This window comes from Podarcis raffonei, chromosome 5 (genome assembly GCF_027172205.1).
Source record: "Podarcis raffonei isolate rPodRaf1 chromosome 5, rPodRaf1.pri, whole genome shotgun sequence".
In the NCBI taxonomy this organism is placed as follows: domain Eukaryota; kingdom Metazoa; phylum Chordata; class Lepidosauria; order Squamata; family Lacertidae; genus Podarcis; species Podarcis raffonei.
In genome coordinates, this window is record NC_070606.1 from 63,073,288 (window position 1) to 63,100,227 (window position 26,940).

A 26,940-nucleotide genomic window follows, 5' to 3' on the forward strand; every position below is an offset into this window, starting at 1 on the left:
ATTGTTTGCCACTTGGAGCTGCAAAGGATTCTCCTGTGCGTAACTTTTGTTCTCAATTGTCTTTCCCAGGGATTTGGAATGCCAATGTTCTGAAGTCTGGCGAAGACACTATACAAATGTGGAACTCTGTTCTTTAGAGCTCAAGGCCTATATACTGTGATAGCTTATATGAAAACCACATTTTTGATGTGATTTGGTTTGATTTTTAACCAAATTATTAAGGTCATTTCCTTTTTGTAATGAGAGAGAAGAGGAGCTTCTTAATGAAACAAGGAATATTGGCCAGTCACCTCAGAAAGGCTGACCTACAAATCATTTGTTTCCCTGTCCTTGACAGTCCTAATGCAGGTTTTTTTCCTGGATGGGGAGAAGCTTTTAAATTAAAACAGTTAAAAAATAAACACTGTTCTACACATTTTCAGAAAACATTGAATGAAAACAAAACTTTTTAACTTTATTTTTCTGCTGTACAACTTCAAAATGTTTTAACATTTGCCTTTTTATGTTTTAGAAGCTAGCCATTTTATTAAATTTATGCCTGTCAGCCATTGACCAGCAGTGATGCTATCAGCAGGCCATCCTGGCTGGAGAAGTGTTGTTAAACGCACTGGATGTGACTAGCAGTATGGTACACTTCTAGATCCTCTCTGACCATTGAGAGTGGAACACTCTTGCAAAAGAGGCTAGAAGTCAGGTGTATGCATCTCTGCCAAAAAGTCAGATTCTGAAAAGAAAAAATCCCCAGATTTTATACTTCTGAGAAGATTTATTTTTTATTTATAAGAGGGCATAAAATAAGAGATGTCCATAAGCCACTTTTCCAACAGACGCTGTGTAACATTCATTTTATATAGCACTAGGGGAACACACAAACAGCACATTTTCTATTGGTACTTGTTCTGTGCATTTTTAGCAACTTATACCAGCAAATAAAATATTCTCAGAAAAACAAACCAGTGGTTCTAAAGTAATCTATTTGCTGTTTCTACTACCTATTTCATGGCCTGTCAGATCTGAGGTACAAAAGCAGCAACTTTCCTGAGGAATGCAAATCACCGGGTGGGGTGGTGGGAGGAGGGAGACAGAAGTCACACTTGCATTTTCAAAGCAATTTTAACTGTACCATAGAGAAGTGTCTAACTTTCCATGCCGTAAATACCCTTTTGTGCTATTTTTGTAAATTAATTTTGCCAGTTAGATTTACTGTATGTGCTGCATAGAAACTTGTGCTTAGATGGTGACGTTCTTAAGCTTACAATGGAATACAGCTACATTCTCAGTGTTAACTGTGCATTATTAAGAGTAATTATTAAATGATTTTCTAAAAAGCAGAACAATCCAAAAAACAATCAGCTAATTATTTGTTCTAAGATATTTTCAGTGTCTTCAATGATCTGGACTTTCACTCTGCTTTGATATTATGATTCTTCCTGGTAGCTGCTAATGTAGTTAAAGGACTGATTTTGTTCCTCGGAGGTGAGCACAGCTCCTGTTAATAAGAACATTTGTAAAAATGAGGCCAAACTAGTCTTCTTTTTGGAGTTTAAATGTTAGTGTGCTTTAAAGCAAATCTAAATTGACCCAGTTCTAATATACCTGCTTCAGAGGTGTTTTTTTGATAGCAGTTGCAAAATAACTCTGACCTACCTCCCATAAAGGTCCTTTTATTGAATTCAAGGTGCATCCAATGCTTACTTGCCTTTTGGGAGACAAAGACACCATTTAAATCAAATCATTTAGTTGGGATTTCCCCTCCTAAAAATTGTACAGTACTCAAATTTTGGTTGCCAAAAACATCTAATAATTCAAGCAAGGCAGTTGTTTAGGAATTGAAAAGTTGCTAAAGTCACTGAGTTGGTGCTTCAGGGCAAAGTACAAGTTCTCCCAAAACAGTGGACACAAATGGTGCAGTAGCACATCAGTGTAGTGGGCAGAGTGGCATAGCTGCTGGTGGTTTAAATCCATCAGAGACAAACCTTGTGCTCCACAGCCCTTCATATGGAAAATTGAATTTTAATTGATCCTTATAGAATTCTGTAAAACAAAAGCCGTTTACAAGTAAGTTACCTCCAATGGGTTTCCAGTTCAGTTTGCGGTCAATAGGTTTTTAAAAATGTGTCTCCTTGATTGGTTTTGCTAGTAATTCTGTAAATTGTACATTTACAATTTGAGGTTTTTTCCTTTTGTACAATTTAAAACTGATGCTTCACTTTTCCTTTAATAAACTCCTCAAAATCACATGTGCAGTGGAGTCCTTTCCACAAAAGCATTTGAAAATGGGTGCTTTCTGTTTGGTCTGTCTTCCACTAAATATTTTCCTATAGTGAAGCTTGAAAGTGTGCTAATCCTGCTGCTTGCCCAGCATTCTGGGCAGATCAGACATTGAGGGTTTTTCTTTCTGCAGTAAGAGTATGTTTCACCCTTAAGTGAAACATTTCAGTATCTTTAAAACCTTACATTTCCCCAAGCAGTTGCTGTTCCTTACCCATACCTAATGTGTAATTCAAGTAAATAGATTCAGAGCATGTGGAATTGAGATTGGGACTGATACTGTGACCTGTAATGTGCGCAGAAAACTTTGCAGAATCCGATTGATGGTACAGGATTCAGAAGTCTCCTGCTTTCATTGAAAGAACCACCACCTCATGATTGTGCAATAGGTGTGTAAAAAAAAAGCCCTCCAGAATTCAGTAGACATTCCTCATTTCTCCTGTCAATACACTTATTGCCCAAGCCTCTCCTGCCACCACTTTGGTGGTTATTTATACAAAAGCGTAACAAGTTCAAAAATAAGCATTTAATAAATCAACTTGGAAGATCTGTGGTTATGCTGCACATTGAAATGGGAGTTCCTGTAAGTGAGACCTTACTTGACAGTGAAAGAAAAAGTACAGAATTCAGCCAATCTTTTTTGCTGAAATGGGACAGAAACCTGAGTTGGGTTTCCACAGTCTGTCTCCTTGTCTGAGTTGATGAGGTACTTTTCTCTACACCTGGCAAACATCTGAGAATGGAACAACTTACCATCACACAATAGATTGTAGACTGGCTTTGACAAATATTATATGGCTTCTGGTTCCATGATGTAAGATTGGTAGAGTGTAAATTAATATTTATTTTTATTTTAAAAAAGATCTCTCCAGATATGTGGTCTCCTATATATCTTATTGACAGAATGCCTGTAGCTCCTCTGGATCTTATCTTCTACCCCTGCCCACCCAAGATAAGTGTCTAGATTTTAGCATTTTTGGCTATTTCTACCAGTAGAGTCCAGAAGCCATGCAACACATTTGTACAGCAACTTTATGTCAACCACAGTTGATTCAATAGGTCTACATAAAGTACTGTTATCTCTTTGGACTCTTTAAATTCACCCTCTGACAAAGGAAACTTCCCTGCCCAAAGGGTGCAGCAGCTTTACACTGAGCAAGGAGAAAAATTATTCAACATCTAGAAGTAGTAATCAACTTTTCTAGTGGCCCTATCCAATCTATTCACTGGCAAACAATAATTGTTCTCTTAAACACAGATTATAGAACACACTTCAGAATTCTGTACAATTGTGATAACCCATATGAAAAAACAGAGAGTGTGTTGTAAAGAACATCTGCTATTTTTATAGGATTGTTGAACCCTGGACTGAATATTGATACTTGAATGATAATAATATTGGAACAGCAATGCAGTGGAATATTTGTAGTTTAGTGTCCTACTTTTAGTCATAACTTTCTTTTCTTGGTTCCCTAATAAGTACAGTGGTACCTCGCAAGACGAAATTAATTCGTTCCGCAAGTTTTTTCTTCTTGCGAGTTTTTTGTCTTGCGAAGCACGGTTTCCCATAGGAATGCATTGAAAATCAATCAATGCATTTTTTTTTCTGAAGGCCGGCGGTGGGCGAAAGTCTTTGCTCCCCCACGCCTGCCTTCAAAAGCCGTCGGGATAGCGGAGAAATGCGCTGCGCTTCTCCGCTATCCCGGGAAGGCAGGCGGTCGGGAGCAAAGACTTTTGCCCCCCGCCGGCCTTCAGAAGAGGTCCAGGACCTCTTCTGAAGGCCGGCGGTGGGCGAAAGTCTTTGCTCCCGACCGCCAGCATTTTAAAAGAGGTCCCCGGAGATTTCCCTATGGGCTTTCTTCTTGTGAAGCAAGCCCATAGGGAAATTCGTCTGGCGAAGCACCTCGAAAAACGGAAAACTCTTTCTTCTTGCAAGTTTTCCATCTTGCGAGGCGTTCGTCTTGCGAGGTACCACTGTACAAATGTCCTTAGGTTTAAATATTACTTTTAATTTTCATGCCCGCAGCTTTAGAAGTAGCAAAAATGTTAGGTGCTCTATTGCTGCAAAATCTCTCTGCCCTAAAGGGCTGCCAACCATAGACAGGAAAATGTGGATAAGGTTAAAGGAGTTAGTCACAAAGATGCTCAAGTCTTAATAGAGCTCATGTGCTTCGCTACCTTGATACTTGAAGTTTTTGCCTGGCATTACTAATACATCAGGTGTTAAGGTGCCTGTTTGTTGTCTTGGAGATGTCATTTAGAACAACTTGTGACAGTATTCTCTGGCTGCATCAGCCAGCTTCATCTTGCCTTTTTGATATTGTCCTGTCCATCACTAGCTGCTACTCTTATTAGTTCAATTAACCTTGAATGGTGCAAGTATGCTGGCAGGTGGTCTTGTCCAAATTAATTATCCCAATGTGTTCATTAAAATGCTCGTAAATGGTAATCCTTTCTGTTATTGGAACAAGATGAGGAATGCATCCACCTTCTGCATACCAAACAGGAATATTAATATTGCTGACTTATGAACCTTGTTTCCTTCTGACCTCAAATACATTGTTATGAGTCCATGCTGTTCTTGTTTCTAGCATATCCACTGTCCCTAACCATGTCAATTACATAGTCTCTTTTAACCCTGTTTTGTCTATGGTTAATAACCATTACTTACCAACACACTTGTAAATGTGTTTCAACTGCTGTCTTAACTCACCCTCTCAATTACAAGAGCTCTGCAGAGATGAGGGGGACTTAAAGGTGGGACTTGTAAATACTTAGGGCTACATAAATACCCGTTTGTATAGTTCTTCTCTAAATTGTTTGTATTGGAAATTTATTGTAGTTTTACTAACAATTACAGAAGAATCTTGGAACAGATTACTCCAATATAATAAACAGTGACCAATTTTTTTTCAAATTACCTTTTCATGGTCTTTGTATTGTGTGCGTTAAATATCTACTTCATCTGAACCTATGCATGTAACACAGGAGGACTTCTAGTCTGTCCATTATGGGTTAGAACTATTGTTATTACTACTTTTCTGTCAAAGGCTTTGGAATTTGTTAGCCCAGTTTTCTGACTATCTTTTCCCCTTGGACAAATCCCAGTTCGGTCCTGGATGTGGATTCTGAAGCTCCATTACTGGCTAAAACTAATTTTCTTCCCGGTAAGTCTGGCACCCTTGATCTTAATTGTCAAACATGTCAAACAAAATGGAAAAGAAACTGAGAAGTCTAGGGTTCACACTGCAGGCTCTGATAACCTGTAGATATGAGAGAGCCACACCCACAATTAAGCAACGAATATGGGATGTTGAGCTGCAATGCCACATGAGTGAAATGACCAAGTATCTAGAAATTAAAGATAATGGCAGGGGGTTTACTCTAGCAAGGTATTTCTCCAAAACAGAAATACCCAAATTTAGAAGAGCTCTTACCAGATTTAACATCTTTCCATCAGCATTACTGCAGGGCAGATTTGAAGGCAAACCATATTCACAGTGAACATGCCTGTGGGGTTTGAAGGAAGTTGAAACTGCTACGCATGCCCTGCTAAATTTGTCATTACTACAAGGCTATACACATTATATTTATCACGCCAATCATGCAGTAAACCCCAAGCAGAACTGATGATTAGTACTTAAAATACTTAATAGAGGACAGGGAACCAGAGATTACCTTAAAAGTGGCTAAATTCTGTATGTAAGGTATATCAGGCCAGAATGAATGAACCTCTTTTGGCCTGCTTGGTTCTACCTGGCAAAAGGCTCCTCAGTTAGAAGTACTATGCATAGGCACAAAGGAAAATCGTCTCTCACAAGCCTTTCAGAGGCCTAAAACAATCTCTTGTGGTAGGAGAATAGTCTTGTTAGGTAGCTGAGGAGACCAAAATCTGACAGATAAGAAATTTATACTGAATAACATCTGCATTAGAAAACCTTGAAATCCTGTAATATTTTCTTGCGATGAATCCCATGCAGGTAATTTCCATCTCCCCTTGCAGGATTAAATCCTGTTTTGCATTATCATCCTCTGAATCTAATCCACAAATAATCTCCCCACAGACAATCTTGTTTAAAGGAAACAAAATAGTTTAATTCCATATTCTCTTAAGACTTCTGTTGCAATATGCTGGCTTTACATTTATGTATGATTATCCGTTCTGTCTTTTGACTGTCAAAGATGAAGTTACAGCATATCGTGACAACTTCCATATGTTGTACCTTTTCCTTAAATGTACAATTGATTCCTTGTCTACAATCTCATAGTATCCCAACCCTTCTAGAATATAATCCATAAAAATTTCCACATACTTCTGACGATTCAGAGTCAGGATTTGAGTTGGGCTCCACTGCTTTCCTGGCAACCTATCATCCCTTTTCCTTAAAACAAATTCAGAGAGGAATATTGGCATGCTTCTTCCAGGGGTTGGATTGTCTTTTGCTAGCCAGGACTTCCAAGTCACGGCAGATTCGCAGTCGAGTTGAAGAAGGTTGGATGATGTCATCAACAAACCCTGTTATAAAACAGGTTTGACAGTTTATTCCCATTGCTCTGTAACTGCTTCTGCAGCAAAAAGCATGCAGTAGATAATCCTTTAATAGGTTCACATTAGCCTTCCACCAAATCGAAGTTGATGTTTTGTGCAAGCTGCTCCAGAGGAAGCCATGAACTGCTAAAGTGTTGCATATCTTATTCATCAACTTAAATACAAACAAATTCCTCTAAAAAGGGATAAATCAGGATTTTAGGGTGTACTGATCACCAATATTTGATTTCATGATTTAAGTCCACAGAAATGTTTAATTTTTCCAAACAAGCAAGGGAGGAGAAACAACCTGTTAAGCCAAACATCTGGAATATGGCTTTGCAAAAACATTTGCCATCATTCTGATTACATTTACATATGAAAACTGAACAATTTTACTGCAATTCTGCAAGTTCCCATCTCTCTCTTGTAATTTTTAAAAGAAGAAAACCACTTCAGAAACACTGCAAATTATGCTGTTCAACACAGAGATAATTTTACTTCAGAATTACTATAATAAGTTTAAGGTCTCATCTCAGATACATAACCTCTAAGCAAAGGGATCGTGGATCTTAAATAATGCTCTGATTAAACAATCATGCCATAGCTCTCAAAGGCAGAGGATTTGAGTCATCTAGAAGCAGGGGATACAACTAAAAATAAGTGGCTCTGATCTGGACCTGATCGTGAAACACATAGCTATAAATGTGAAAGAGCATTGGTGGCCTAGTAATTTCTGCTTTGCATTCCGAACAATGCACCATAATACATATATACACACACCAATGCATCATACATGTGGGTGGAGGAAGGTCTGCCAGGCATCCCCATGTGGCTCCATATCAGTGAAGTCACAGCTACCTGCCCCCAAATGGGGTTTGCAAGCACCATCAATCAGTTGATGGTCTGTGCTTGCAAAGAAGGGGCTTTGCAAGACCTGAAGATCAGCTGATTGTTGGTGCTTTACATTCTGTGCCTTTGCCCACATTTCGAAAGTTCTAAGAACAAATAAATAAATGTAATGAACTGTAATATGAAAATATATCCCCCTTTGCTCCACATGCCTGAATTGACTTTCTTAAATGTTCAATCTGCCAGGAAGCTAGTTGGCTATAGAGTTTATATACACTTCAATTTTGTAACTATGCTTTGCAGATATTAATGTTTAAGAAGGGACAACCCCTCCTTAAGAAAGATTTTTAGTTAAAATTTAGAAAACCAGTGCTCTATGCTTCGGATTTTTTTTAAGCAAGTAACCACAGTATCTCAATTCAGATGAAATGGGAAATGATGATTACTTAAGAGACTTCATGGTTTGATTGCCTGCATAGAGGAAGAACAAAGGGGCTGGCGGAGGGACAAAATTCTAATTCATATTAGCTTATTAACCTCATACATGAACATCTGAATGCAGTTAAAATGAACACCCAAATAAGAAGTGAAACACTGAAATCACAATAAAAACTTTAATTACGTATCTGAAATTTCAATAATAGAGACATTCTCAAAGCCACTACCTTTGGTTGCTGCAGGGAAAGGATTTGCAAACTTTTCCACATACTCTGCTTCTGCATGTGCCCCCTTTCCCCTGAAAATTATCTGCACGGCTCCCTAAGAAGAAAATATAAGAATATGTTATTATTTCAACCCATAGTTCTAAAAGCCTTTGGAATGTGGATTTGGTCATCATTAAACCATTTACAACAAGGGTGGGGAACCTCCAGCTTGCAGGTAATCAGGCCTGCCAGCATTCCCCATTTGGCCTCCAAGGCCATTTTGGCCAAGCCACACCCACCTGCTCTACACCTGATGTAGTATGCTATCAGGTGTGGAGCAGGTAAAAACTTGGCTCAGCCAAAAGGGGATCTGAAGGCACAGCCGATCAGCTAATTGGCATTGCTTGCAGAGTGCTGGGCAAGAGAGCACTTTGAAAAGGGCTTCTGCAGACTCCTGTGGGCAAAAAAAAAAAAAAAGTTGTATGCCATCAAGTGATTGACCCATGCGGGAGGGGTGGTGTAACAATCTGGCCTACCTGCCAGACCCAGATAAGCTGAGTACAAATGGGGACAAAGTGAGAATTACCTTGGCACCCATCACTGCTACCTCTGCTGTTGGCCATGCATAATTAGCATCTCCTCTTAAATGTTTTGAACTCATCACATCATAGGCCCCACCATAAGCCTGGAACAGGAAACAAGTGTCAACAAGTTATGTACTGTATTTAATCATTATGTTTATATACCAGGATAGTTAGTCTCTTAATAGTATGAAAGCAGACAATTCCTACTACAACCATTCAAAAATTATGTGATGTAGTTATCATGAAGCATCCACTCTCACTTATTTAAAGCATTTTCAAATTCCAGTGGAATGGCCTAGCTTTCCTTCTCTCTTTCATTCATCTTTCCCTTTCTCCACTTACAGACTTTTAAACCTATATAGTCTATTCCTTGATATCTTGGTATCTTAAAAAGGGCCGTAGCTCAGTGGCAGAACATCTGCCTTGCATGTAGAAGATCCCAGGTTCAGTCCCTGACCATTTCCAGGTAGGGGTGGGAATGTTCCCTTTCTGAAACATTGGAAAGCCTCTGCAAGTCAATGCAGAGAATACTAAGCTAGGTGGACCAACGGCCTGACTCTGAATAAGGAAGCATCCTACATTCCTAGAATGTGTAATGTCCCTTAAACATCCCCTCATATTTATCCTCCGCCATAGCCAGCCCTGGAACTATTTAAGAAATTTGTATCCCGCTTTCTAATTAAAAATTATCAAGGTGATTTGCAAAAATAGTTAAATACTTGGCAATATTAGAATACAGTAACTATACATAAGAAAAGAGCAGCACATAAAACAGATGATAAATCTCATGCAGCAGCTTCAATGTTAAAAGTGTGGGCCTATTAAAAGACTTGGCCTGGTGCCAAAACTCATCAAGTTAGGCATCAGGCAATTAGCCCTGGAATGAGTGTTCCCAAACTAGAAATAACACATAATCCAAGACTTCAGGTTGAGATTGTGTATGTATAAGGCAGTTGTATTCAGATTCTACATAAAAGAACTTATGTGAGAGTCATTAGGCTAGAAGCAGCTCCGGAGGCAGCATTTGTTAAGGGGAAACAGGCTTGAATGTGAGGTATCTAGAGAAATTTAGTAGTATTAGTGAAGCAAAAAATGATGTTATATTATGATATAAAAAATCGAAACAGAGCTTGGAAGAATTGGTGTTGATGAGGTCAGCTGAGCTGAAGATAAGACAAATATCTTCTATGCATTCTCAACAGCGTGTGGCAGTTAGCAACTATACAATACAATTTTACTTCACCTTCCTTGTGATAATAGTGATTTTTGGCACAGTTGCTTCTGCAAAAGCGAAGAGCAGTTTTGCTCCATGGCGTATAATCCCACCATATTCCTGAGATGTCCCTGAAAACAACAGGAACCAGCAAAACATGGTTAAAGGAAATTTACTATCTCCAAGAATGGGTATTTAATAAGAAACTATACGCCCAGCACTAATTAAGATAACTGTTAAAAGCCTCTACAAGAGTAGGGGTAGACTGCATGACTACATCAAACACCAACCAGCAGGCTGGGTATCGTGGAGGGTAAGGCTATGTTCTACCTCCACTGTCAGAGGCAGTATGCATCTATAGAAGAGAGGCTGGGAATTTCATGCTTGCAGGCATTGCACAGGCTTCTTGTAGGCCACTGGGAGAACAAGGTGGTAAGACTAGATGAGCCTTTGGCCTGATCCAGCAGGACTTTTCATACGCTCTTATAATAGATCTACATACAGCCTTGTAGCAAATCCCACATAACCTTCTACATGGCAATTCTTGGTTTGACTGAAAGGGATCCACTGAGCCAAAACCTTTTATTACACCAAAATCTTATCCTAGTTCTACTGTTTTAATTATATGTGATTAAATGGCACCAATAAATGCATTCTACAAATGTCAGCCTCGTGATTCAGCACTCGCCTGAAGCACAGGCAAGCAACAACTGCTTAAGGAGAGCAGGTATCCCTATTGCCTCCATAATATTCACCAGCACAGGAGCTAAAAAGCTATAAACGCAGGCTATATAATGCAGCTTTATTTAATACAGGTCAGTGCCATGAAGAGCTGTATCCACGACACTCATTCTCATTTGAAAGCTATAGAGCCCCCATAGAGAGATCTAAAAGACTGCTTCCTGGTGTGTACAAAGTACTTAAACTAATTGTGTACTTAAAGAAGGATGACACAGGGCAGTTAAGTTGGATGAAAAGACTAATACCTTTTCTTTCTCTAGTGTTTTTCACATACCGTATTTTTCGTCCCATAGGACGCTCCGTCCCATAGGATGCACCTAGTTTTTTTTTGGGGGGGGATAAAGGAAATTTCCCCCCCTTTATTCCCCCCCCAAAACCAGGTCGGGGAAACCGAACCAGGTCGAGGAACAGCAGGATGGCGGCACTGGGCTTCCCTGCTTGTGGGGCTGGCCGATGTCTGCCCGGCGCGCGGGGCGCTCTGCTTCAGCGCGCCTTGCCCGCCGGGCGGCAGGCTGCTATCCGCAGTGTGGGGAGCCATGCAGGGAACTCCTGCAGGGCTCCCCACGCTGCAGATGTCTGCCCGGCGCGCGGGGCGCTCTGCTTCAGCGCGCCTTGCCCGCCGGGCGGCAGGCTGCTATCCACAGCGTGGGGAGCCCTGCGGGGAACTCCTGCAGGGCTCCCCACGCTGCGGATGTCTGCCCGGCGTGAGGGGTGCTCTGCTGCTATCCGCAGTGTGGGGAGCCCTGCGGGGAACTCCAAGCTTCAGCGAAAGCCTGCATTCGCCCCATAGGACGCACCCAGATTTCCCCTTCATTTTTGGAGGGGAAAAAGTGCGTCCTATAGGGCGAAAAATACGGTACTTTTTATTTCAGTGGATTTTGCACCACTACTAAACTCTCTCCGGGAATACAATCTCTGTGAGAATGTTCAACTTCACGATGATAAATGTTAAAAATGCGACTGATGTCATTTTACACATGTAACAGGAAGGAGGAAGCTGTGCAAAGGATAGAGTAATGGCTTTACCTCTGCACTTGAAATAAAAAGTAACCCCACCTCCCAATTCCTTGATACAAGGACTATTTTCAGTTCCAAAGGTAAGAAGAATCAAGTGAAATATCTTCCACTCAATTCATTTCCATCTTCAGTCAAAGAAGATGCAGAAGAAAAACCTACCTGGTAAAAATCCAGGTACATCTACAAAAGTTATCAGAGGAATGTTGAAAGCATCACAGAAGCGAACGAAACGGGCTCCCTTCACGGAGGAGTTTATGTCCAAACAGCCTAAATTTCAGACAAAGTAGACAAGATTCTTACAAGGCTTTTCAAGAACATTTTGCAGTGGCCATTGTATACAAAAAGTGACATTCAATGTTCATCATACTCAGGGTACTCATTAAAATTGATGGGTCTACCCTGAGTTTACTTGGTTAGATATCACCCAAACAGGCAACAGTAGCAACATTTTACACACCCTATGCAAAAGAGCATTTTCTACCTCCTTGTGAAATACTGAACAGAGTTTATCTAACCTGCATAAATGTTCACGAAACACACGTACTCTTGCTATTCTCAGGAAGCTCTTATCTATGACTACATTTTAGCTTTGTAAGTCGTTTACATTAATCTGTGGTGGGGAGGGAATCAAAACAAGTAATATCAATATGGCAGCTGAATTCTATTCCATTCTCTAAAATGCTACTCGCCCCAGCAAACGCCAACAATTTAGAGACCAAAACACTTACATATAAATCTTGTAACAACATGAGCTATGTTGGTAACCATGACCACCACTGGATGTTTCAGACTGAGGTGCCTGAAATCTTGGTATAATTGCAGGACTAATCCTATAATTCACTGTTGCTGAAAGATTTTTAACATCTTCAGCTGACCAAGGTTATCAACATAAAACATTTCTTTTTACTGGAGGTATATCCAAGCACTTAGTCTTGGAAGTCGAATACTTTGCCAGAAGTATAAAACGATCCGATGGACTGGAGGGAGGAAAGAAGAGAAGGAAAGAAGGTGGTGACGTGTGGGTGGGTGTATAAAAGGGATACCAATCTTGAAATAGATTCCAAACGGTGGTGTTTTGATAACACCACCAACACACCACTTATTTACACCTAAAAGCACATCTCGTTTCATGGTTCTTTGAATACTGGCCAGCGGTACTTACAAAGCATGAACAACACAAGGATGTAAAGCAGGTTTTACTCTATTTGCAGTATGCACAGAGTGCCAAACCTTCATCTTAATTGCAAAAGAACACTAAACTACCTTAGGACCAAATTTTTGTAGAGAGAACATATTGAGCTATTCAGCAATGAGGTTTTAAACAGATGCAACATGCAAATATAAGTTTTCCAAGCTTTCAACATAAATTGACATTATAAAGGTTCCCAGCCACTGCCACCCTCCTCTTACCTGATGCAACTTTGGGCTGGTTGCCAACTATTCCAACAGTTCTTCCATTCATTCTGGCAAATCCAACAATGATATTTCTGGCATAGGAGGGCATGATCTCAAAGAATTCTCTCTCATCAACTATCTACACAAATGAGATTCAAATATCTTACTGTCGCGGAGCAGTGAAATACACACTCCTATATATATCTGTATCACACAAAGATGATTTAAAATGTAAGACAGTTGAAACAGTATTTTAAGAATCTTTTTCAATATACTGCTCTTAAGCAGTGCTGGATTTACTCACAAGCTAAACAAGCTATAGCTTAGGGCCCCACTTTCTTGTGGGCCCCAAAAAAATTTAAAGGGGGAAAAAAGCTGGATGTACATTTCCAATTGTATTTCAGTTCAACAATTACTTTGATAAAATACATATTTTGTTATGTGCAAATGGCTTTAGATACCTATTAGGTCCATCAATTACCATATAGCACATATTCAGCATAAAAAACAGCGACAATTTGTAGTTGACAAAGGACAGCTGGACATATAAAGCGCCCCATAACCTTCAGTAGCTTAGGGCCTCATCAAACCTAAATCCGGTCCTGCTCTTAAGATATCTTGTCGACAGTGCTCTTCCATACAACACTAAAGTTAAAAGTGTTAGTAAGATTCATTTTGAAATTCCTGACTGATCCTGGTTAGATTTATGGTTCCACTGGGTAACATCCAAAATTAAGAGTGTATCATGGGGCTGGAGAGACATTTCACCACCCTAAATTTGGAATGTGGCCCCTAGGGGGTTTGCAACAAGACCATATGGCCCTCAGACCATTAAAGGCCCCACTGTTTTAGACATAGAATGAGGTCAAAGGATCCTCACACCAACATAAAATCTTTATTATTTTTAAAAATGGAGAAAGATCAGTGACTCACCCTGGAGCTCAGCCACTATTATTACAACACCTCCAAAGCATGGTGTCCAATTATAGTTGACTCTCAAAACAATGAATATTGTAACCATATTTTACACTTTCTATATGGAAATCAAACACCATGGAAATAATTAAAGCTATACATCTTTCTTTATATATGAAATCAATGAAATCAATGGTAGTTAATGTGGGCATCAAGACCATTTCCTCAGATACAGTGATATAATGCAATTTAGAATCAAGTTTAACCCACAGGTTGCATAACCTTTTGTCAAATGGTGAGAATAAAGGCGAAGAACCCTTTTATATATCCAGTTATATTCCTTTTCCCACTTTTACTAAGGAACACATTTCTAAATAACGGTATTTTTGCAGCATGCATACATACAAGAAAATGCACCGTATTTACAACATGTAACAATTCTCAGAGGCAATGGATATTTATGCATCATGTGTAAACACAAAATTATCGCAACAGCTGTAATACACTGGTACACAGAGCTTACCGAATGCACAATATCCACCATGTCATAAGCTTTAGTAGATTCCATCGGGACAATGGTATCCAACTCAGGAACCAACCGGTTGCTTTAAACACAGAGAATGGAAAGGAATAAACTTACATCGTAGCATAATTCATACGAGAAAATTACTCATGTGAGGAGACATGACTACAACCTAGGACTATTTGACTGAATTCCAGAATTCAATTCCAGAATATCGAGAGAATGAAGGAGATCCCCCCCCCCCCCGCTTTTACTTTATTCTCCATGTTTACAATAAAGGACCCTCCAACACTGAGATGGATCCAAATATGCGTCCTGCTTGTACTGGAGGATGGAGAAGAGCAGGCAATTTTTGTTAATTGCACCTTTCATCTGCAGTCCATTGTGCCCCCCAAAAGCTGTTCCAGAAGGTTAGGGGACACTCCATATTAGCATGGAACATATTGCTGGGGCTGGTGGGAACATCAACAAAAACATCTATCCTACCCCCTTATGGATCAACCAAGAGCCTTTTGCTGGATTTCGGCTGCCTTCAAAAATGGAAGGGAAATCCGAATTCAACCCATTCTCTTTAGTTGACTTGTTGCATTTTCAGATACTACTTAGGAAAGAACAGCCTCATTTTGTTAACCAGCAAAAGGAAGTGATAGGAGGCAAAAGTGTAAAAGAAAATATCCAAAATCTGGCCCATCAACTGAACGGCAACATATACCATACCCTTCCACTGCTGTTAAAGGAGAATTTTTGTTTTCTACTCTTCAGACCTCCAACAGGAATCTCTGTGGAGGAGTATCTATAACACATGGAAGCCAAAGTCCCATTGCATCCCCACTTCACAAGACTTAATTGTGAATCTATCCAAAAATAATAAAATCACCCAGGAATTTTATTTCCTAAATGGGTTCAAAGGGATAGGTGTCTCTTTCAATGATACAAATTGAGAAAATCATACAAGCAAAGACTGAATAACACACGTCCTAAAGAAGCATGATCGTGCACACACGTATGGTGCTGAACCCACAAGTTACCAAATACATCACTCAACATGTCACAGAAAAGGCAGAACCAGGCGGGGTGCACTTATATGCGCTCTGCCAATGCATGTGGGGCCCTAGAACAGAACCCCCACGTGAAATGGGCATTGCCTGTAACTTTGCAGACATTTGACGGGAGAAACTCTGAAACACGCTTTGATTCTATGAACATCTATTATTTGTAAATATAACTTACATAGGGTCATGGCATTCTCTGACAGGAGCTGGATCCTTATTGCTAAGCGGTAGGTAATTAAAAAACTCTCTGAGATTGAGCAAAGCATCTATGTCATTCTCAAAGGCACAGTGTGCAACCCCTATAATACAAAAAAATCAAACATCCATCTGACGTTGCAAAGATTCCAATGAACTTTCCAACAGGACAAGAAATAGATCTTCACAGCAAATTCTTAAAGCTCTAAAATGTCATAGCATTAACTGAAATGCCAGTGGATATTCTTAATGTCCACCAAAAGAAACAGTGTCAGATCAGCAGTCATATTTGATCAACTGTGCCAGTATTTTACACACATCTACTTCCACCCCGAACATCCATCCTAGTCTTGTTCCACTCCATCTTGCATTTCAAGGGTCATACTGAACCCCTATTTTCAGCCCCTTTGCAAAATAAATAAAGCAGGTGTTAAATGGATCTGAAAGACTGAATGTGTCTGTGGATGTATATGAGTGAGTGTGAGAGATGTGGCCCTATCTACCACTGGCAGCAGTCCCAGGAAGGTTAGTTACAAGGGAATGTAGCCATCAGGCTAAAAACAGTTTCGCACCCATGTTATTGAGGTTTACAGAGTTAGGAAAGTGGCAGAGCGCGCGCGCGCACACACACACACACACACACACACACACACACACACACACCCAGTACTAGAATTCATGTTCAACCAATGAAAGTGACCAGCAAGAAAGATAGAAGAAAAAGTATTTTCGCACACAGTCACATCAGCAACTGTGAGCCATTATGGCTAAACAGGATCGCCATGCATAGAAGCAGGCTGGGTGCAACATGGTCAGGGATCAAATAAGGCAGTTCTAATGGTACATTTCCCCCTTGACACTTATTAGACAGGAGCAGCCCCAGTATCTCCATCTCTCTTACACACATTCTCTTACAATACCTCTAACAACAGTCTTCTGTCACCCCCTGTAGTATAATTTTCAGCCAAAGACAACCAGCAGGTACTTTTACTATGTTCCAAACCAGGCATCCCCAACCTTCGGCCCTCCAGACGTTCTGGACTACAATTCCCATCATCCCTAACCACTGGTCCTATTAGCTAGGGATCATGGGAGTTGTAGGCCAAAACATCTGGAGGGCTGCAAGTTGGGGGTGCCTGTTCCAAACTAATCTGCAAGACTAATTTTATATGACTGAACTACTATATTCTTCATATTGTTCTTCAATCACTTCATAAGGGGACTGCAAACAGGAGCAAATATTAATTATAAACAACTTAACCATTTCTGACCTGATACTGCAGTGTGGGTCTTTGCACCTCCAAGTTGCTCCTGAGTAACATCTTCATTGGTGACTGATTTGACTACATCAGGGCCTGTTATGAATAGATAGGATGTGTCCTGCAAGAAACAACAACTGCAAAGTATGAGGTGCAAGATGTGACGTTCTCTGTGTTTGCATTTTTCATCCCTTAGTGCTTTTAAAATAGGAAAACTTAATTTAAAAAGGTCCAAATATTTCAATTTCTAATTTATTTTGATTCAGACTAACAAGGCATTTGGTTGGAATTCACTCTAATTTAGCCATAGTCCTTAACAGATCACACAGCTGGTACATGGGATTCCCAGTAAAGCATTTGTATCCCTGTATTTGCAAAAAAATACAGCACAGACTGTGCCACCTTAACTGCAGGTCCAGTACTACTGAAATTTCCGGTTTTAATATCCTCTCTCATTTTTCATTTCCAAGCAAGACAATTTTTACAGCTCAAAGCCAACCGACTCAATAGATACTTAAGACACGGCATAATTAGAAGGTGTGAAAGGTGACAGCTACAGCCTGAAATAGCAGGGCAGTAAAAAAAAAAAAAAGATGTTGTTCCTTAAGCCAGAGCTTCTAAAGGAACAGAAATACATCCATTTTTAGAGTCGGCCACCACTAGCAAGAAACTCCTTGTAACAACTGCTCTCGTAAGACTCACTCTCTTCATGTTTACTCAGAATTAAGTCCCACTGTGTTCAATGGGGCTTACTCCCTAGTAACTATTTTATTATTACAGTCCAAGGCAACTAACATTACATCCTTACCTTTACCATGAATGTGAAATCTGTTAAAGCAGGAGAGTAGACAGCCCCTCCTGCGCAAGGGCCCATAATAAGAGAAATCTGTGGTATTACCCCAGAACATAGTACATTTCTCTGTAAAAGAAAACAAACATCTCCATTGCTTACACATTTTATACCACTTCCAAGTCAAAGTTCCCAAAGCGCTCCTAAATCTGTGTTAAACTTTTGCAACAAACTATTTCATATAAAAATATGATGTTGTAGGAATGTATTAGCCAACAGAAATAACATTCGATTTGTTCTAGCTTCATTGTTCATCCACTAACCGGGATCTTAAACTCCCATCCAAATTAATCCAAGTTCAAAACCCTGTGCATCAGAACAAATATGGCAAGGAAAAGGGAGAAAAGCACGAGACAGAGGCAATGTCAGAGAATTAAGTATCCAGGATCAGATTCCTGAAGCAGGCTCTAGCTGAAGTCCCATGTGTACTGAATGCCCCATGTGTTGGTGGCGGCAGCAGCTGCTGCTTCCGACAGCTGGTACAGACAGATGCATATGGAGAGCCGTTTTCCAACCCTCTTCTAGCTCCAGGGTTATACTCACAAGCAAGGAGAGAGATGCTGCTACTGCAGTTCATTCACCCACATAATAAAAATTATTCCCTTTGGCTGCCTGGAGAGCTTCGTGAATGCTGATGGCTGCAGCAGCTCTCTGTTTGCAGGAGAGGGCAAGGAGAGGGCTAAAATGAGGAACTGAATATGCACTACAGTCTTTATACTTATGGGGAGACGTACTGATCCAACCAGGGGAAAGGTCAGGGAGGTATCATTGTGCCTAAAGAGTAATAGTAACTTACAGCAACTGCAAAAGAAATAACCTCCTAAATGCAGTATACTAATTTCAGGGCCTGTTCCCCCTTAATTGTGACTTCTAGCAGCAGCACCTAGAAACAACAGCATCTCATGAAAAGAAAATGGGAGAGAAGATGTGCATTTCGCCCCTGTATAGAGGAGAAAAGCCCCCTCCCTGGCCCCTCGCCAGGAAGCAGCAGGAAAAGAAATGTTGTGTCACTCATGCTTCCCGTTTCATTATTTTTTCAGAATGTCAGAAGTGGCTCCTAGGCTATTCATCTGTAGTGTCAAGGATCAACTTGCTTACCTAAGGGGTCTCTTACCAAAAATATATCAGCATAACCAGCCAGGGACTCTACTCCTTCCTGGATCCGGGCCCCTCCAGAATCATTCAACCCAATAACAGGAGCACCAACCATAGCAGCCTGATCCATTATCTGAGGATACAGAAACTCTTGATTTACTAGTGAAGTCCTACCACAAGCTTAATTAACATAAAATAGTGAGTTCCTATTATAATTAATAATCATATTATAAAATAGGATCTCTTTTCATTTTTTATCAGAATGCGTCCAAGTCCAATGTCTGTTTCTTGTTACGACATCTACAGAGAAACCTCTACTGGCCAGTCAACTCCCACCCCCACCTGGCACTTTTATTATTAATACACCTTCATGTCCAATTAACTCTTCTCTTTAACATTTGTGCTTGACCATCTTAAACAATGGGCTACTTCACACATAACGCTAAGCCATCATTTAGCATCATGAGCCTCAGAGATCCTCAGTGCTTTGCTCAGCTCACTGAGGCTTGTCTATATAGTTTTAAAACCATGGTTTAGAGTGACATGCAAGCCCATCCCATCTCATAAAGGGCACTTAAGGATTATAGAGTGTGAGAAATGAAAAAAACCACAAGATCACAAAAGCACCATAATACAGCAAGATCAAAACTTCATCTAAAAATCTTGGGAAAGTAACAATATATTTGATACCCAAATGACATTGGTGTATCAAACTGGAGGCAGGTATTGGGCAAACCTCTCTGAGGAAAGCCCCACCCATTTTTAACCATTATACATCTATCTTCTAGAAAGGACTACCAAGAGAAGTACATCATCAACTATTTGTTATATTCAGGAAATGTCAAAAATGGATACTTCTCACAACTCATATCACCACTTATCAGGAATTGTGACCTCAAATATACTCCTGAATGCATTAACTGTGAGGTATTTTATCCTAGAAACATCTTGGCTTCTGTAATAACAAATGGACTTCTTATCATTATGAAAAAATAGGTTATGTTTGGAGAGAGGGAATTCAGCAGTACTGGAGCTGAATAAGCAATAGGCTATTAAGATTTGGGGGCTTTTACAAGCTGAGTGGCTTAGTTGAAAAGGAACTGCCATGAGTTGAATAAGATGAGATTTCTTTGAAATTCAGGAGTGTTTACACTTATTCTGAAAATGTATCTATCTGTATTGTGTTAAACAAAATGGTATCTTAAGACCTGAAGACACTAATCAAGGAAGGGGATGAAAGAAACTTCAATGTAGCAAGGATTCGTGTGAGGCATAATGTACTTTTAAAAACACTCCATTGTCATATTTTGCAGGCTGCAGGCACTTAAGAATTTTGTAACTATTGTCTTCTAAAATGCTTACCTTGCAGATCTTTTGAGCATGTGCTCCAGATAAACTGCCTCCAAACACAGTGAAGTCCTAAATAAAGATTGTATTTCAAAGATCAAATATAATAATAGCTTAGAATGCCAAATATATATACTAGATTTAGATTCCCCCCCCTGCCTTGCCCTTGAGCACCAGTAAAACAGACTTTTTTGCACTCCCAATTATTCAGTGTAATTGTCTTCAAGCAGGTTGAAAATATCAACAGACTTCACCCACATGGAAGGAGTCCAATCTATCCCTACACAGGCAGAGCATGCATATGAGGAGGGACTGAGATACAGCTTAATAGCCCTAGCCCCACCCCAGAATATACACACAGGCATACATGCATTGCAGCTCACCAGGCCCTTTCCTTCACAGAAGCGCAGTGTATGTCTGTGCACATCTCCCGAATCTCCATCCAGCCCTGACATTTGCCCAGATGCATAGAGTTCTAGTACCAAAATCAAACTGCATGTGCAGATAGCTCAGCACTTAGCCAAACTCAGCCCAAAATGTCAGTCTACCTAAGACTGAAGTATTTTTATTCATATTTCCCCACACTAATCCACCACCTATAAACACTCTACTCCATAATATAATTCAGGATCGCTTTTTGCATTAAAAACGTTTATAAAGAAGCTGCAGAGAGGAGAGAAAGGCATGCATTTCTGTACAGTGGTACCTCGGATTACAAACTTAATTTGTTCCAGAGGTCCATTCTTAACCCAAAACCATTAACCTGAGGCATGCTTTCACTAATGGGGCCTCCCGCTGCCGCCGCACCGCTGCTGCGCAATTTCCATTCTCATCCTGGGGTAAAGTTCGCAACCCGGAGCAACTACTTCCAGGTTAGCGGGGTTCGTAACCTGAAGCATTTGTAACCCGAAGTGTTTGTAACCCGAGGTACCACTGTGATGCCAGAAATCAATGCAAGTACAAAATATAAAGATCCCACAAGGTTTCTGTAGCGCAAGTCTTTTATTCCCAATGGACTCTTGCAACTCTTGCAGCATGGAAAATACTATAGTCAGGAAATATGGGAGTTGCAGCCTAACATCATCTGAAGGGCAATGGGATAGTCACGCTTGTTAATATGTTGCATTATAACCAGTTCCCTGTTTTTGTTTTTGTTTTTTTAAAAAAGACAAGGGACTGCAGTATCAGAAGTAAGATTCTGCAAAGCAACTCTATTCCTACATGTTATAATGGTTCCATAGTCCAAGAACATGCTGTGAAATACTGTATAAATAGCCAAAATGGACAGATGTGGTCATTTTACTGACTGTAATTAAAATTCTATTGAATCGCAGACATAATACATGTCTGCAAACTAAATGCACTGCAAATGAAAAGCAAATGTAAAGAAGTACAAAAATGTTTATAAGGCTTCAAAGAAAAAGTTCACAACTGAAAACACAAAATAGCAATACCTGACTGAAGACATATGCCAATCTGCCATTAATTCTACCCTGGCCAGTTACCACACTGTCTCCAGGGAACTGCAAAAGAGAATAAAGAATGTACAACTCAAATCAGCAATATGATTAAATAACGTAATCTAATTCTTATAAATGACCAAAGTAAGTATTTGCTAACCAGAAAATCAAACTCTTTATTTAGGGCAGAGTATACATTTCAATTATACTTTGCTTGTATCGTTTAAATCAGGCTGACTTCCATATTATCGTGCACTTAGCAGATGATCAACAAAAAATGATGGTCATGAGGGATAGGAAAAATACATACTTCTAAACAGCCTCCTTTAATGCTGAGTATAATTTATTTACACTCCACCAACCACAAATAAAAACAAAAGCAACAGAATATAGAATCTATAAGATCATGAAAAGACAGGAAGAAAAACAAGAAAGTAGTCCTAGATAGTCAAAGCAAAATTGTGTCATTTAAGAATTTTGCAACTTGCTCTGTAATTTATAAATTAGAGCCATTCAAGAAAATGATCAACAGAAACTCTGATGAGCAACCTGGGAAGTACTGTGTAATAGGATAGATTAGTTTCTGTAGCTGGCTTATTAAAAAAAACAACCCACATTTTGAAACACATAAAACTGATTCTACCTTTTCATTATTACAAGAGCAGTATCTATTATTTAAAACTTCATTTTATCTACCTTCTAAAACTTTGAAGGTAAGGTTAAAATATTCCAAGGAAAAAGCTTTCTTGTATTTAGGAACAAACAAACAATTCAAATAATGCATCCCATTCTTAGAATTAGGACATGACAAAAATTGCAACCAGAGGAAACGAGGCGCTTGGGCTACCCCATAAGTCAATCTCCATTAAAATCTCTGTTTAACAATATCTTTGCCTTGCTCAGTTTATAAATAACAGATGAGAAGATAGCCCAGCTGAAACAACTGTCTGCCATAATTCCTTCATCCAGACAGACTAACACAAGTCCATCATCACCTGGAACAGGAATGAATTGGAAGTAAGTAAAATACAACCATGAAACTGAAAGGGAATGTAATATATCCAAGTCAGGCTCTGTCTCTAAAGTACTACATATAGAATGATTGGGGATGAACCAAGAAGAGGTAGAGCATGTATAAAGGAAAGAGATGAGAACCATCCATTCTATTAGAGTAAACCATCCACCATCCAAACTCAGGCACTAGAATCAGCCAGATATTTCCAAATGACAAACAGTCCCAAGAGTGCGAGCAAAATATATACCAGGTACCTTGTTTTTCTCGGCCTCCATCCCAAAATCTGCACATCTGTGTTCCACAAACATGTCATATTCTACAAAACTGTCAGGATCCAGTAAAAGAAGAACACGCTCCCTGGCTGTCAGCTTTCCCTGAAGTGCAGGAAATAATATGAACAAGGTAAGGTTTGGAGATCATTTCAGTACACCAGAGCCAAGCATAATTACAAATATAAAGAGAAAGTCATATACTAATTTAAGATTTTATTCAAATCCATAAATTTGCTCCTCAGAAAGCAGCTGCCTTAAACTCAATATTGCAACTGAATTCCTTTTTAATTTCACCTTCCCTTCAAATATAGAAATTGCTCTATTCTGTCAGAGATTTATTGATTAATTGGTTTTTTACATTTTCGTCCTTTTAAGTAAGCAATGCCGAGTTATATACATATGTTGAAGAGAATAAAACCCATAAAGGACTAGTAGAGGAAGGGGCTAGCAAAGAAAAAGGATTGTATTCACATGTTTAACAGTCTGACTTCAGTGAAACTATTAAATGTAGTATCAGAACTTACAAATGTGCTTTTCTAGATAGAACAAGTTAAATAAATCATACTTTTTCTGTTTGATGTAAGGTATGATGTAGTACACCGGCGGAGTCGAAAAACCAATCACAAAAAGCTTATACAAGTTTATTAGTAATCTAAAAAGTAAATGTATAACAGGGCTATCTTTCAGCCTGATCCTTTAAAAAACTTAATGTATGTACATGAATCATACACTGAAATTCCTACATTTTATCTTAGCCAAAAGGCCGAGTAGCGATACACTGAAATTCCTGCCAAAGAGAAGCTTTGTCCCAATGGACAAATCTTCTCTAATTTCCTAAAAATTTCATTCTCAGCAGAAATTTAAGTCAACATGCAAAAGTCATTTTAAGAAGCAAGACAGGGGCTCTAAATTACCATTCAACTATTTTAATTTCCCCATTATTATTGCACATATATAAATAGACATCAGACACAAAAATAAATTGCCACATATTGTCATGGTGATTCCCCCACACCTCAAAGTGTTAAGAAGCCTGCAAAAATGTTCATCTTATATTGATTCAAGCACTGAAAATGTTATAGAAGCAGCACTTCAAAGAGAGCCTTATAAAAGGCAAATGCATAGCAAAAGAAGCTACAAGCAACAACAACAAAAGAAAAAAATTACATGCCTCTGATCTAACCTTTCATTAGGAAAAAGAAGGGTCATTTAGACACCATCACCTTCACTGGCCACATGGCCACTTGTAATCTTGTCCTGCTAATGACCTTTGCAGAAATGGCTGCATTGGCTGCCAAATAAACTACCAGGTCATGTTCAAGGTCTTGTTAGTGACATATAAAGTCCTGAACAACTCAGGGCCAGGTTATCTGAAAGACTGCCTGACCCTGCCTAGATCTGTAAGATCACTTAAATCATCTGGAGAAATTTTACTTGTGGTAACACATCCTACAGAATATTACAGGCAGAACATCACCTGAAAGGGGATGTTTCTTGCCAGAGCCCTTTACACTATAGAATACCCTTGTTTTATTTATTTATTGAAATATTTCTAATCTGTACTTTCATAAAGTATATCAAGGTAGTACACAAAATACAAAATATAATAAAATCAGTATAAGTATCGCTAAAAGTGCAGATTAAGCATCATCTGTCAGTTGCTTCAGTTGTAAATAAATATCTTTTTGGCCAAGCTTTCCCTTGGGTTGGACCAAGCTATTACTTAATTCCTGTTTTGATATTACTCTTTTTATGTTGTATCTGTTTCTATGACACTGTCTTATATTTTAATATTACTAAGCTATTTTAATAATTTAAATAAATAAGTGCTTTACCTTAGGTCTCTGACACATGATAGGGAAAGCAATTATTTTAAGATACTTATTTGAGCCTCAGAAAACAGTTCAGATTAATTCCTATTTCCACTGCAAGTTCAAAGGGATCTTCAAGCCATAACTGTCTGCCCTGAATTAAAGCAAAACAAGGTGGCTGGTAACATGGGACGAGTCTAATGATCTTCAGCATTACAGAGGCAGCTACAGGATGCAATCTGCAACGCGATTATTCATTCCTCAACAGACTGAACTGCTGAGGGGGTGGAGCACAGTTAATATAAAACTCCCTTGCCAGATCACATCAGGGTCATGCCATGACTTAGTTATTTCATCCCCTAGCAACCTGAAGCCTTGAATTCATATACCGTACTTTTTCCTCCCCTTGCACTCTATAACCAGAAACTTCTGACTGTAGTTAGCAACAACCTATACCTTGTAATTGTGTCCAAAACCAGAAAACCATGGTTTGCACAAAAACCAGATTTGCCACTAGCCATGATTATCACTAGCTTCCAATTGCGAAGGCTGAGGGAGCACATGGCCTGCAACTGTTCACTCATGTAATACTAAACCATGGTTTAGTGTTACATCTGAACACAACCACTGTCTCCAGGAGCAGCCAGCTCAATTCTTCCAAGTGCCCACAAGCCACGTAGATTCCATTTAGTTATAATGACTCATAATGTTTGGTACATATATCCTTCATGAATACATCCAGTTTTTTGAGCTATCAAGGTTAGTGGCCATCTAGATGTGAATCCAATAGCTTAATCACGTTGTGCGGATGAATATTTTGTTTTCTGTATTTCCAACAATACAACTCAAACTGAAGACATATGAAGAAAAAATATATACCCATAATATATCTGCTGACATATCTATATACATAATATGGGAATGGTAAAAAAAGATCCCAGGAACTTTGCAAAACATATGCTTCTGATTCACATTTATCCACACTCCCTCTGTGCATCCATAGTTAGGTACCCCCGACCGTTATATTGCTGCCTTCCCTTTCTGAAAATGAGAATGGATAACATCTGAAGGTAACTTCACATGTGTATCAGTGTTTTAAAAAATGTGAGACATGACAGTCAGTGTAGCTTCAAAATATTTGGGAAACAGTGCTTTTAATGGGGGCTTCAGAACTTTCTTGACTTTGCATTCCTGTAGAAGTACTTTCAAATCCTCACATATGTGGCCTTAAGTAGACAAGATGAACCAGGGCTAACCTCAGATCAGGGCTGCTTATTTCACACACATTCCCCACCCCCCAAAAGAATTCTGGGAATTGCAGTTTAACCCTCAGAGAGTTACAATTCCCAGCTACCCCTAACCAACTCCAGTGCCCAGAATTGAGGAGGGAAATTGTGCTTCGAATGTGCTTTGAAGATAGTAGTTTGTAAGTAGCCCCCACATAACCCAATTTGAAATTGGGGGCCACTGGAAAGGGTCTCGGACCCCTGTCCCATCTTATTAGAATACGGGCAGGGGCATATTAAACTAGACTCTCCAGGCACCGTCCCCGCTCTGTCAGGAAAGCGAGTGTGGGACCTTCGTCCCTCCGAGGGTCGCCCGGGAGCAGCCAGCTGTTGCAAGCCCAACCAGAGGCTTCCTCGCTCTCTCTCTCGCTCACCCGCCGGTGCTGTGCATCTATGCGCGCCTGGCCGCCGCCGAGCAGCGCAGCCCGACGCTTCTCCTCAATGCGCTCGGGCACCGTGGGCGCGCGCCGAGGGGGGCTGTTGCTGAGCCGGCGGGAAAACGCCAGGGGAACCCTCGGCAGCCGAAAGGGCAGGATCCGCAGAGCGGCCATGGTTGTGGACTGCAGGGACGCATGCGCGCACGGGGCGGGGGGGGGGGCGGATGAGGCGGGCAGG

At 39.8% G+C, this 26,940-nt stretch overlaps 2 protein-coding genes across 3 annotated transcripts in view; one reads left to right on the forward strand and one right to left on the reverse strand.

The window, feature by feature from the left end:
• STAG1 (stromal antigen 1) overlaps positions 1-2,238 on the forward strand; it is a 107,567-nt gene extending 105,329 nt beyond the window's left edge. For both annotated transcript variants that reach the window (XM_053389733.1, XM_053389734.1), the window contains one exon: positions 70-2,238. In XM_053389733.1, coding sequence (XP_053245708.1) covers positions 70-93 — 24 coding nt within the window. In that variant the 3' untranslated portion in view covers positions 94-2,238. The remainder of the gene's footprint in view (positions 1-69) is intronic.
• Positions 2,239-6,341: 4,103 nt separating this feature from the next.
• On the reverse strand, positions 6,342-26,904 carry PCCB (propionyl-CoA carboxylase subunit beta). Its single transcript, XM_053389749.1, has 15 exons — positions 26,700-26,904; positions 23,211-23,330; positions 21,936-22,004; positions 20,497-20,553; positions 19,154-19,267; positions 17,998-18,108; positions 17,202-17,310; positions 15,914-16,034; positions 14,684-14,765; positions 13,261-13,384; positions 12,010-12,117; positions 10,123-10,223; positions 8,882-8,980; positions 8,317-8,410; positions 6,342-6,787 (listed from the first exon to the last, which is right to left on the reverse strand). The coding sequence occupies exons 1-15, from the start codon at positions 26,874-26,876 to the stop codon at positions 6,666-6,668; spliced, it is 1,608 nt and encodes a 535-aa protein (XP_053245724.1). The 5' UTR covers positions 26,877-26,904; the 3' UTR covers positions 6,342-6,665.
• Positions 26,905-26,940: the final 36 nt, after the last annotated feature.

Bases quoted from the DNA above. Each gene is read 5' to 3' on its own strand.
- PCCB (XM_053389749.1), bottom strand. From the start codon at position 26,876: ATGGCCGCTCTGCGGATCCTGCCCTTTCGGCTGCCGAGGGTTCCCCTG. The intron at 20,554-21,935 runs GTATTGCTATTT...ATCTTTATTTAG, and splicing joins TGGCATATGTCTTCAGTCAG to GACTTCACTGTGTTTGGAGG. The intron at 18,109-19,153 runs GTAAGAGACCCC...TTTCTTTTACAG, and splicing joins GTTATGCTGATATATTTTTG to AGAAATGTACTATGTTCTGG.